Below are 14,083 nucleotides of genomic sequence, written 5' to 3'. Positions count from 1 at the left end.
ATATATATGTCATGAATATATTTACAAAATGGCGAGAACATTTCTTTCATTTCATGAATGTTTTTTATAATGCATGAACGTTTTTAAATAAACCTAGTTTTTTCAAATATGATGAACAGTTTTTCGAACATTTAGTAGTTTTAAAATACTTGTTAAATATTATATATATATATATATATATATATATATGTTAAAAATTATTTGAATACATATTTTAACATATTTTCCTTTTTTTATAAAAAAATTTGAAACCTTTGTTTTGCAGGAACTGTTCTGAAACCTTTGAACATTTTTTAAGTGGCATGGACAAATTTTTAAATGGTAAAAATATTTTTAGTATGTCATGAATTTATTTTCAAATGTGTGGAAATTTTTGACATATCATGTTTTTTTATATAAATGTCGGATTTTTTAAAATGCCATGAACATTTTGCACATCTCTCTTGAGCCGTGTGAATTTTTTTTAATCACACCATGATACTTTTACAAATACCTGATGGAAATATGTTTAGTTGTTTTTCGAAATTATAGGGATGTTTTGATAAAATATTCCAGAGCTATTTTGTTAGAGCGTTTCGGAAAACAAAATAAAACAGTGAAGAAATATTTAAGTGTGAGAAAATATACCTTTTTTTTAACCTAAGGTAACATGACACACATACCCTGTCGCACACTGGCAGGTGGCAACGCACAGGGGCGAGCCCTTTGAGCTGGCCCAGCCAGCATTCCTACACTGGAATTTAGAAGACGATTACTGTAGCAAAATGTTTTTATTCCTGATTTGTTTTATCTCCTCAGTTTTTCACTGTTCACTTTATATAATTTATGTACTACAAACAAATTGTATATGCGGTGAAAATTACTGCAAAATATACATCCAACCTTTTCTAAACATACGATGAATATTTTAATAATATACGATGACCCTTTTTTATTCTACAAAGAATTGTTTTAGTATGCGATGATTTTTTTGGAAAAATATGAATATATATATTAAAAAATTACAAATATACATTGAACATTTTTTTAAATATACGTTAAACCATTTTTGAATATACAAGGAAAATTTGTGTAATATGCAATGAACAAATTTCAAAAACACAGTGAAAATTATCTAATATACGGTGAACATTTTAATAATGCATGGTGAACTTTCTATAAATAGTCCATGAACATTTTCTTAATATACAATTAACAATTTTTTTAACACGCAATTAACTTTATACTAGCAAGTGACCATGCGTTGCATGGAACATCAAGATACATTTGTATGAGTAGTTTATCTTGTGAGAGAAAAGGAAGAACGAGGGAAGGCCTTATTTGCAAATGTAGAGAGGGGCGTGGGTATCTTTTTGCAAAATTGCCATAGTTTCCTTCCTATCCGTCAGATATAAATCGGACGGTCTATATTGCAGGATGACAGACACACCATCATCACCAACTCTGTTTTTTATAAGAGTAGAGATAATACACGAAAGAGAAAATAAATTGAAGCAGAAACAGAAAAAAAGGATAAAAAACAGTGAAGCCACCCTGGGCCGGCCCAAATTGGGGCATTGGGAGGTCGTGCTTCAGCGAGGCCACGATGTTTTGACGTTCATGAGCGTCAAATATGATCTGCCCTACAGTCACCGTGGATTCTATTCGGCATATCTCAAAAATGTTTTTTCCAACATGTATTTGAAAAATGTATAACACGTAGTCAAAAAATGTTCCAAACTTCTTTTTTAAGAATGTTAATCAAATATTTGGAAAAGTTAAACATTTATAAAAAGTATTTTGGATGTATAAGGAAAATGTACAAAAAAGTTAGACACTGAAACATGTATTGAAAAAAGTTAATCATTTATTAAAAAATCCTAACAGTGTATAAGAAAATGTATAACATATATGAAAGAAATTAGATATCAAAACATACATTTGAAGAAATGTCAATTCTGTATTTAAAAAATGTTAAACGTGTATAAAAATACATTTTTGATGTATACAAATAATGTACACCATGTATGAAAAAAGTAAATAAGATCATATTCATAGAATATATAGCCTAACAAACAAGCCCTATACTTGTGAACAATTGCTACATATGAATGATCTTTTTCAAAGACAATACAAATGAATAGTAAATACATAAGGAAATATCATCTCCACGTGATTGTATTTTGGCATATTTTCAACAAAAAGTACTACAAGCAGTTCTGTAGTTGGAACTACCTGGAATTCTGAAGTATTAGAAGCAGTTCCTCGTAGAAACCGCTTGCAGTAGCGAATGTTGGCTATAAGCGGAAAACATAACCGCATGGTTCTGTACTGTACCAGTGATATATTGGTTGGTAAGAAACGTTACAGAGGAGAGGTAAAATGCCCAGTATGTTTTTGTTCCAGGAAAATGTTCATTATTGAACCCCCCGAAGACATTAAAATGATTATTATGAAATTTGAACGATTATAGCGTGGTCATACTTTACGAGGGCAAATACCACATTGTCGGGCTGTGCAGGGGGCCTAGAAAGTTCAACTCCTATATAATATTATTGATTTTGTTTGCTATAGCAAGTAAGCGAGGGTTGTGTTCATACCCGTGACTTAGCTGTGTTCATACTCGCGAGTGAGCGATCATTCAGCATCACTGTGGACCAATGATTATATTCTTCCAGCATTTGAAATTAGATGCCCAGGCCAACCCCATGTGAGCCAGTAGAAAATGAACTAGAAGTGCAATCTAAAGTTTGACAAAAAAAGAACTAGGAACGCAATTCTGGTCTTATTTTTGTGTGCGTATACGTACGTGTACTAGTTTGCTACTCAGGATGAACTGCACACATGCTCTGATATGCGCAAGAGACAAGCTGGTTGACTTTGAGCACTACCATCCGATCGAGCAGGGTTGAACGTACCTGCCACAGGGGATCACGGGAAATGAATACGCAAAGCGTTTAGTTCGTGTCACCAAAAATAAATGATGGACAAAATAAATTTATTTTGCGGTTGACAAAGATTGACCAAAGTGCATCTCCAGTGGCAACCCGCAAAAAACTCCCGCATCCGTCCGCGGACACGGATGCGGAAGGCAGCCATCCAATGCTAGCCGCATAAATTTCAAATCGCATTTAACTAACCGGATAAAGTTTATGCAAACCGGCTGATATTCATCAAAATTCGGATAGAAAATAGGACAAATCATCCACACATAGCATGCAAATTAAGTCTAGTACACCAAGGTCTCAAATACGACTGGATCCAAGATATCCAACAAGTTTTTCAGGAACGGATCATGTCTTCCCACACATATTCCCCCTTCAACTTCATCCCGTAGTGTGTGCACGTAAATGGCCGTCCCTCTGACCAGTGGCGGTGCATGCGGGCTACATATAATGTGTAGACCAATATTGAGTGAATTAATCAATCAACAAGTTTAGTAAGAGGAGGTAAAACTTACCATCTCCTCCATGCCCGCGTGCAATGGTCACCTTGCCTCGAGCTGACTGACCAAGTTGCAGAACTTGATGATGCTGTCTTGGATAGCGTGTCAGCGATATGACAACGACACCATGTTGCATGGTCGTATGATGTACACGTCGTAGAGCGCAATGTGCTATCCCGCGTGAAACTTTTTATACACTCGCTCCCAAAAGGGCGGCCATCTGGTCCCCCCTATGAAATCCGTGGATACGACCAGCCACACATCGCACAACAACTCATCCTTCATGATCGAGTAGCTCACCATCCTTCGTACTTAAAAAACGACATAGCATTTGAAAATAAGCTCAATGACATTTGACCGCACACCTGCCAAGCGTGGTGTCCGCCATGAAGGTCGTCAACAGGGGGCGGAGTGTACCGGGGTACAAATGGCTCCAAAAAGCTTCGTCAGACGGCGAGAGGCCGCGTCGGCGCTAGTTGCGGACGCCTGGCAATGCCTTTGTGGCAGCCGGAGAGGAACAACAGCGGCGGAAAAGGGTGCGGATGCAAAGCATAGGGAAGAAGGGACGGAGTGGAAGGAAATGGGACCGGGAAGGGGGATTGGGTGGGTCGGGGGTGTCGGAGTTCTACGTTTCAGGTGTCCGGACTCTCGCAAACCTCCAACACTTTTGTCACCAATTTGCGGAAGAAATCGCGTCTGAACCGTCCCGCGAACCGATACTGGTCAGCATTGGATGGCTTCCATGGTCCAGACAACACGATCCTAACAGTTATGGAGGATTTACGGATCCGTCTTGAAGATGCCTTAAAAACAAAAGATCCGGCCGTGGTCGAGGAGCTCAGCGCCGGTGCATCTTGGGCCTCCCCTACCGAGATCCCCGCCGGCTGTGGCGAGGGCTGGCACGACCAAATCTAGCGTGGGGCCCGAATCGGTTGTCTGCGGCATTACTCATCCTGTACTAGCAGATGTCATGGCGGCAAGGTACGAGCTGCTGCGGTGTATGACGCTGTGTTCTCCTCATCTTAGTTGCCATTGGGCGTGGTGCATTTGGTGGAGGAAGCTGCTACGCACAACATGCATGGATGGAATGGTGGTGCCGCATCAACGGTTGAGTCTGATGGTGTCTTCTCTTCCGATGAATTCTCTCATATCTGATTAGTTCTATTTGAGCGGCCAATATAGTGGTGAACGGCGTATTGGTGTTCTGGCAAAAAAAAAGGCATTTTTCGATAAAGGGTGAATTTTATTGTCTCAAAATGGAGCATCAACGGGATCCAAACACAATAAGCACACACCCGGTCTCTACATAGTTAGAATGCACATAGCCAAAACCAACACACGCACACAAAAACACGCCGGCAATAGTAAAGTCATTTAAGACAAAAGCTATGCGCAAGCAAGGAAAAAAGAAAAACCCAAAGCGATCCGATCTGCAATTGGCAAGCTACAACAATGGCCATATCCGCACCAACTGCTTTTTGACATCACACAGGCGACGATGTTTCTTCAACAACGACGTCTTCAGAAAGGGAGCAACGCTTAAGTCGTCAGCGGATCCAACCACCCACGGTTAGAATCTACGTTTTCATCCTGAAGGATATTGGTGGTTTCAAAATCTGATCTATTCATGATCGATAATGATGTGCAACGAACACCCAAAATTATAAAAATTACATTCAAATCTGTAGACCGCCTAGCGATGACTAGAAACACTGAAGCGAGTCGAAGACACGCCACTGTCATCCCCCCTCCCTATACACCTCCACATGCCCTCCGACAATACTAGATGCACCATTGGGACGGAGGCTAGGCGGGGAGAAGCTTATTCCATCTTCAAAGAGCCGACATTGTCTTGATTTCTTGAACATGACATAGACCATAACAAAATTCAAACAAACATATAAAAACGAAGCCCACCTGTGTGCAAGTACCGGGATCCACCGCGCCTCATGACCCTAAGACCACAGGAAATGAGGTAGATCGGCAGTGCTGCCGATGAGAGACATAAACCCTACAATCGCTTAGCCATAATTTAGCCTTATGGCAACATCAGGCAGGATCCATGTCCAAGCGTTTTTTTTTCTCTTGTTGTAGGTGTTGCCTCAAAGTTCTATTTCGTGGATGACAACACCTAATTTGACATTTCGGTTGGACCAACCAACATCAACATGTGAGTGACGATTCCTAATCGACGACAATGTTTTGCAGGCTTGCATCCTTATCCGGTTACATATGGTTCGACTGGTCGATTATGGTCCACAGTTATAGTTTTATGGCCAGGATGCGGAGATGACGCAGCGAACCAAGTACATTGTGGATGGCCTCGGGGTCTTTGTTTGATATTTTATGCCGATTTGTTTTGCAATAATACTACGGATACATTTTCAACGAAAATATTTGGCATTACTTGGTATTGATTAATAATTAATACTCCCTCCGTCCCATAATGTAAGATGTTTTTTGACACAACACTAGTGCCAAAAACGTCTTACATTATAGGACAGAGGGAGTAACATATAACTAATCATACCCAGAAGGTCAAGAAAGTTATATAGTAACATATGGTTGAGAGAATCAGTAGATGTAGAGATTATGTCATCCCCATTAAAAAACAACATAGAGCTACTCTAATTATATTTATGGTTATTTGGAATGGGTGTGTGATTACTTTCGGCTGACACCTTCCTCGGTCGTCACCATCGTGGTTAACAGGTATGGCACTCTTCGAGTGAAGTCTAAAATAAACCCTGAGATTGTAGAGGTTGGTGCAAACAAACCCTCACCTTTAAATCCCTGAAGTTTGTACCCCGTATTTACAGATCCCGGTCAATCCAGACCCTGTATGAGTAAAATCCTGTTTGATGTAATAGGAAAGGCTTGATCCCAGCCGGGATTGATTTCTACTGTCACTTACTACATGGGCCCATCTGTCATATGCTTTCCCCAATCTCTTCTTCAGTGCCAAGTGTGGCGAGGCGCGGCTGACGTAGGTGTTCGATCTGCTCCCGGACACGGACCTACTCTCCTGGGCAGACGACCCCTGCTACGGCAACCTCTGCGAAATGCTGCGGCTGGTGTTTCTCCCCACCATAAGCAGCCACTGCCCTCGCTGATCGCCGCCGCATACTGCTACTGTTTGTGCTCTCGCCGTCGCAGCGCGCATAGAAATAGGCAAAGAACAGCTTCCTACACGCACATGCTACAAGCTAAACTCACACATGATAACTCTCGTCCTTCTTGTGCTCTGTGCTAATGCATAACAACACAATAGTGAGCAAAATAATCAGAAGGCCCTCCATTTCCAACCGCGCCCGGAGCTCATGCACTAGCTTGGCCTCAAACAAGAAGAACGTCGCTATATATTGGCTGCCAGACTCTGGGTCTATTGTCGTCGTACGTTGGCTGCCATCTTGTGCTATTCTCCTCTGCTCAAGCTCGGCGCGCTGCTGCGAATGGCCTCTGCTGGGGTGCAAGTGCGGGGCCAATGCAGCAGAGACCGGGAAGGACACGGCCACGACGTCGGCGAGCACCACGACGTCGCCAGCAATGCGCACGTAGGTACGCGATCCTCATGTGCGTGTGCAAGTACGCGTACACATACGCCAGTGAGAGAAGCGAGATCCTGGCCAGGTTTGTGCTTTTCCCCGTGTGCCAAACGTATTTAGGGTTCGGATAGATCGGGATCAGAAAGGTCAGGGTACAGACTTCAGGGATTTGGAGGTGAGGGTTTATTTGTATCCGGCTCTACCATCTCAGGGTTTATTTCAAACTTCACTCGCACTCTTCTAATGCAGATCAGGAGTTTGCGTTCACGCATATCAAATTATCTATGATTACCTGAGCCACAAACAGAAATTTAAACAGATCATCAGTGAGTAATACTTACAGGCACAAGGAAACAAAGATACCAAGAAGTACTTGGATGCTTCATGACTTTTTTTCCCCACGTTTTACGTCTAACAGTTAAGGGCACATATGTCACATCACCAGACTTCCTTTCGTTTCCTTCCTTAACCCTAGCCAGCTGGGACAAACTTTCCCTTTCAGACTTCACAGACGAACCCGTGGATTCGCCTTCCCTCTACCTGCCGCTTCGGTGGCGGGTGGCGAGGAGGAGAATCCCGGTGCCTCAACCCCAGTTAGTAGTTCAGGTTAGATTTTTTTAGTCCTTGCAGATGCGGCGCTCGGGTGGATGGCGGCGCTTCTTCTTCGACTTTGTCTTTCGGGCTTCGATCCTCATCGAATTCGTCTGTTTGGACATAGTCGACGGAGCTCTGGCGTATATTCATGTCGTCTCCTTGGGGCGGTGAAGTTAGGGTTTCTCAGCATGTGGAGAGATTTGGTGTCAGGCGACACTTATGTCAACTTCCTCACAAACCATTCCTACTCTCTCTCTCTCTCTCTCTCTCTCTCTCTCTGTGTGTGTGTGTGTGTCGGGGGGGGGGGGGGGGGGGGCGGGGGGGGCCTCCACTCCCCCCGCCCGGAAATGTCATCTCCACATGAACTCCTACCTCGACTAGCAATTTCTTCCCTCCATGTGAATTGGTTGAGTTCTCCCTTCCCTCCCGACCATCCATGTCGCTTGAGCAGCATCGTACTCATCTGCAAACAATGAACCGCCAATAGTGTGGAAGTCATTCACTCTAAGCACCACTCTCTCAAGATTGCATCGTAATATGACTATAGCCTAGTAAAGTACGGGAAATAATCTGGCAATTAGCAATGGAAAATTTGTCGAAATATATCGACGTCCAAGATCCGTAGCAATGAAACCAACGCTAAATATAGATAGTTAATTAGTTTAGCCACCAGAGATAAAATATTACTCAAAACTTGAGGAATCCTTTTTGATGACATGCTTTCATGTATTGTGTCTGGATTGCCTGCATGTGACATAAAGAGAGAAATGGTGAATATTGTGACTCTACAGTAAAATGAAAATGGGGTGCCACTTTCATGATTCTTTTTAGTAACCAATAATATCCGTGTGCAAAAGGCAAATATATATATTGATGATAAATCAACTTATCTATGGCCTAGCTCCCACCGTCGCTCCAATGTGCCCTCCAAGGCCCAAGGATAGCAATATCAACCCATGAAGAAGTGCCACTATCTAAGCAAGAGACATTCGATTGAACAACATGAAGGGACAAGGAAAACAATCAACGGAGCATAGGAAAAGGACTAAATGTGTTGTAAATAGAGTTCTACCTTTGTACGCCCTAATGCATCGACATGGAACCTTCTATAACCAGTGCTACATAAATGGTACCGAGGGCAATGTAGAAGGGAACCTCTCCTTTGCCCTAGTTTTAGCCTACACCACGTAGAAGATTTCCGGCGCTTATCATTGGGATCACGAGCTTCATCATAACTTGGCGAGTCTCCCCGACTCGCCGAGTCGTCTTCTACACACTGTAATCCTCTGTATTCACATGCATGCTTTATCTTTTTGGAGGCCAGAACCTAGGTATATCATGTTTTTTTGTGTTGTGTGTTCAAGATCCCCGATTTCCTCACTTGATGTCCATTCGACTACAAATTTCACGTAATGTCTCTAGTACAATATAAAATATCACACAACAATATACAACATCATATTAAATTAGAGGGGGTAATTTCTTAGAAATACTCTAGATTTCCCCTTTTTCTAACAAAACTTAACCGTGTTAACCTGTTAAGGGTTCCCGCAAAAAAGAAACTGTTAAGGGTTGTGACACACACACACTTTGTTTTTGTTTCTGGTAAAATGGAACCGGGCGAAAAAAGCCTCTCTTTTTTTCTACTAACGGGGCTATCTCCACTTTCCGTGGGACAGGGTCGGATCTGACCCGTTAGACCCGTAACCGACCACTTTTCTCATTTTGTTTTTCCTCCCGGTCAAATCTGCGCGCCAACGCACGCAAACTCCCCACATCCCACGTCAAGGTACGGACAACAGATGAGAAACAGCCGCGCAGGCGGCGGCTACATATACATACGCATAGACCGCAACCGCGACTGTACTGATTATTGATCATTGGCTGCAACTAGCAAGTCAGCAAACCATTCCCTTGCTGACCTCCATCTCTCCCACCCATGGCCGTCGCACCGAGCTCGCCGACGCAGCGCCTCCGCGCCTGTATGCCGCCGGCGGCAGCCTCCGCCACGCATGTCGCGCTGCGCGCTAGCAACGAGCCGCACAAGGCAGCAGCGACAACCGCGACGACGGTGGCCGTCCCCGTGCCCACTGCTGTTGTGGCGCCTGCGGATAGGCGTTCCGACGCCCAGGTCGCGGCGCCGTCGTTGGCGTGCACGTGGGAGGACGTGCATGGCGCCGACGACTGGCGAGGGCTGGTGGAGCCGCTCCACCCGCTGCTCCGCGCCGAGGTCGTCCGGTACGGGGAGCTCGTCGGCGCGTGCTACCGCGCCCTGGATCTCAACCCAAGGTCGAAGCGGTACCTCAACTGCAAGCACGGGAAGAGGCAGATTTTGCAGGCCGTCGGCATGGCCGACGCCGGGTACCAAGTAACCAAGTACATCTACTCAGCCCCTGACGTGACCCTGCCAATGGGGATCTGCCGTCCCTGCAGCAAGAGCCGGTGGATCGGCTACGTGGCCGTCGCGTCAGACAGAGAGGCGGGGCGGCTCGGCCGGCGGGACATCCTAGTCTCCTTCCGCGGCACCGTGACCTGCTCGGAGTGGCTGGCCAACTTCATGAGCGCGCTCGCTCCGGCGCGGTTTGACCCGGCCGACCCACGCCCCGACGTGAGGGTCGAGTCGGGGTTCCTCTCCCTCTACACCTCCGACAACGGCACCGGCAAATTCACCGCCGGGAGCTGCCGCAACCAGCTGCTCTCCGAGATTTCCCGTCTCATCGCGGAGCACAAGCAAGAAGACATGAGCATAACCCTCGCGGGCCACAGCATGGGGAGCTCCCTTGCGCTCCTACTCGGCTATGACCTCGCCGAGCTCGGCATGAACCGTGGCGTCCACGGCGGTGCAATCCCCATCACGGTCTTCTCCTTCGGGGGGCCGCGTGTTGGCAACCTCGAGTTCAAGAACCGGTGCGACGAGCTCGGCGTCAAGGTACTCCGAGTTGCCAACGCGAACGACCCGGTCACCAAGATGCCCGGTGTCCTCTTCAACGAGAGTGCTAGGGTTCTGGGAGGGCGGTACGAGATGCCGTGGAGCAAGGCTTGCTATGCGCACGTCGGCGTTGAGGTCGCCCTCGACTTCTTCAAGGCCGGGGACATCGCTTGTGTACACGATCTGGAGGTATATATCGACCAGCTCCTAAAGATCCCTAAGGTCGACGTCGCCACAGCTTCCTCGGTGAATAGGGTTCCATCTATGTTTGAGTCCTGGAGATGGCAAATGGCGATGATTCGTGCCGGAGAGTGGCTGCGCGCGCTAGGAATTTGATGTGTCGATTTGTCAATGCATAATTTGATTTTATGCATGTCCATCACTGCAGCCGCCTCAACGAATAGTGATATGATCGAAATTGTGAATCATGCAGCTGCGCACCTATATAATCGGGGATGCATGAAGAGAGCTGATGAAACTAGGAGTTCCTCCAGATCGGATGTATACTTTTTACATGTAAATCAACTCAAATCGACGGGACATATGAAGATATATACATATGCATGACATGTTTAATTATACTAGACTAGATATAATGAAGGGAGATGTAATTTCACTTCAACTGTAATAAGATATTAATTTTATATGTACCAATATTAGGATTTCGGACTCATTGGTAAGTTTACTAGTTTCAAACACTATTTATAATGTTCTTCCTCTTTTTAGCCTTAAATAGCTGGAGATAATGCTCTAAAAATATTATTACATTAAAAATGATGATTTTAAATCGAATTTACCATCATAAATGTTAAAACAAGGCGTAGAAAAGGTTTTAAGTACTACTAGCACATATGCCCGTGCGTTGCAACGGGAGAATTAATTGATGTGTCCACCGAAATAACCATGCTAATGGCCCAACAACATCTGGTGCCAGCGAAAATTCATATAAGTAGTACTACATTAAGAAGCATGCTACACATACAATACTTTTGGTGTGGTTTTTGTACGATGATTTCGATCTTAAAGAACCTGATTTTCAAAATTTTCATACAAAGCCATTATTTTCTAAGTTGAAGCAATGCTTGAAATTTGCATCAAGTCGTAAAAAAATCTTAATAAAAGGGTTTTGTTAAACGTGTTTTGGGCCATCTCTTCGTACGCTTGAAGATCAATAAAAGAATGTCTACGTCTGAGCGAAACGACCCTAGTTCGTTGCATGCCAAAAAAATTGAAGCCGAATGATGGACGGTTTTTTCTTTTCTGTTATTATTCTTTACGTATGAAAAAATGGGAGTAAGAAACATACGTTATATATATAGGTATAGAAAAGAAAACTACTGACTAAGTGTGCACCATAAACACAATTTTAAAAATTACTAACATGTAAGATAATATCATATTTAGAATCTACCCATTTTTCTGAGCGATTTTCATATATAAAATGCTAGATTTGGAGTTAGCGTTTGAAAGATAGGAATATTTCAAAAAATACTTGAATTTGTGGAAAAAAGTTTCAAAAGTAGCTGGGCCAAGACAATATCATATTTAGAATCTACACATTTTTCTGATAGATTTTCATATATAAAATGCTAATTTGGAGTTAGCATTTAAAAGATATGAATATTTCAAATAATATTTGAATCTGTGGGAAAAAAATGTAAAAAAAATGAGATGGGTCGGAGCTGGGGAAAGGCAGAAAAATGAGACAAAGCTGGGGATCGAACCCAGGTCTCCCCGTTGGGAGAGTTGTGCCCTAGCCAGGCAGGTGCTTGTGTGGTTTTTGGCAATGTGAGGGCCTAGCTGTACATAAACGTAACCAGCGGCCACCTAATAAAGACGAATCATTTTTGCCACAGGTGGCATTGGTGGGTAATTCTTGCCAACTTCGAGGGTAGTTTTTATGACGTACGACCAGAAACCCAATTTGCTCTATTATTAGGTAAAGATACAAAACAACTCAAATGGTTACTGAATTTGGTTTGGGTGGTATACAAGGTTGGAGATTTGGGGTCAATGTTATGAAACTTCATCGGAGATAGTCAATTTTGTAAACAACCTATTATTTTTATTTTGTGTATTGTTCTAATTTTTTATCACAGGATTATGTGCATATATTAGGGTTACCATGCCAAGATTTAGTTTTTTTTTGCTTCATTTAGATTTTTTTTCATTTTTTCTAAAAAGGTGAAAAAACTCCCAATGGATCTACCATAGAACTCAGTTAACATTTAATCCATTTGCAGCACATGAGTTCAAATTGTATATATTTTCTTGAAAATATTTTTATATACCTTTTTAGAGCTAATTTGATACACCTATAGTTCAAAATGGGACCACTTTCAATAAGCGCGGATAAATTCATTGAATGTATAATATATGAGAATTAGTGAAACTTGTACAAAGCAACATATATGAAGTTACAATACTAACAAAATAATTATTTTCAAAAACTCCAAAGGATAACTAGATTTAAGAGAGGTGTTTTACATTTTTGGATAAGCAAAATATCAGTCACGCGGGTACTCTGCCCCACATGGCATTAAGGGGAGAATATTTGATGCTCCCAACACCCAGGTGCTCCCGTGATACGGGTTCCTGGGAGATCGGACGACATATGGGAGTTGTTGTAGCTGCTGGACCTAAGAGCAATTTTTGGACAACTTGGGGGGTGAGCTTTTTTGCAAAATGTTCTAGTAGCTACAGAAGCTTCCAGATGCCGTTCAATTCTGAGATCCGACGGCCCAGGAGCCCATATCACTGGAGCACCTGGGCCTCGGTAGCACAAGATATTCGAGTTAAATGTCACCAACTGTACCAGACTCACCCATGTCGTGTCAATGTCATATGGGCCTGCATCCTCCTGAGCCCCTTCTTCTCTCCCACGTTGTTCCCCACCTTCTTCACACACCCTGCATTTATTAACACACACACACACACACAACTTCTCCACTCTGTCACCGTCTTTCAGATTTTAACAAAGAATCAAATCTTTTTAAAACTTCTAAGACAAAAAAGCTAAGTGTGTGGTTATTTTCCCTAGTAGTTTCAACTTTTTTTGTAGATTTTGTTTTGTACTATGCCATTATCCATCTCTGAACTAGCCATGTGTGAAGCGCTTCTCCTCACCAACCTTTAGGGCCGCCTCTCTCCTAGCACGCTACTCCAAAGGCAATACCTTCAACAATGTAACGTCCATTTGGGCCCAGTTGTCCTCCATGGTGGTGTGCGCGGGGTCCAGCGCACTGTCCTCCTCGGAAAGGGCTAGTGATGTGTCCTCCTCAACACAAGGCGGCAACGGGTCCTCCTCGGCATAGGGCGGAGAGGTGCGTGGTATAGGGACGGGCGGTGCCATAGAGGTCGACTACTAGGGCAAGTGGTTGGATGGGCAGTGAGAAAACATGAGAGAAACATGATGAATGTGAGTGGTGTGCAGGACTCCATGGGTGGCACAATATTTATATTTTAGTGGGGCTCTTGAGGACAATCCTCATATAACGCTACCGGTCCATAAAATGGTTGTGGTACAACTTTTCTGAGGTGGTTTCTCTTCAACATCTTTTGATGTAGAACTCCTTCTTCGTGTATGGTGTT

The 14,083-nt window shown here is 43.6% G+C and overlaps 1 protein-coding gene across 1 annotated transcript; it reads left to right on the top strand.

Annotated features, from left to right (window-relative positions):
- Nucleotides 1–9,228: 9,228 nt before the first annotated feature.
- LOC109776487 (phospholipase A1 EG1, chloroplastic/mitochondrial-like) lies at nt 9,229–12,133 on the top strand. The gene has a single exon (XM_020335131.3). The coding sequence runs from the start codon at nt 9,503–9,505 to the stop codon at nt 10,826–10,828; it is 1,326 nt and encodes a 441-aa protein (XP_020190720.1). The 5' UTR covers nt 9,229–9,502; the 3' UTR covers nt 10,829–12,133.
- Nucleotides 12,134–14,083: the final 1,950 nt, after the last annotated feature.

The sequence above is a fragment of the Aegilops tauschii genome, chromosome 4, assembly GCF_002575655.3.
Source record: "Aegilops tauschii subsp. strangulata cultivar AL8/78 chromosome 4, Aet v6.0, whole genome shotgun sequence".
NCBI classification, from domain to species: domain Eukaryota; kingdom Viridiplantae; phylum Streptophyta; class Magnoliopsida; order Poales; family Poaceae; genus Aegilops; species Aegilops tauschii.
This window is presented reverse-complemented; position numbering and strand designations above follow the sequence as displayed.

Coding starts and splice junctions, on each gene's coding strand:
- LOC109776487 (XM_020335131.3), top strand. CDS start 9,503: ATGGCCGTCGCACCGAGCTCGCCGACGCAGCGCCTCCGCGCCTGTATG.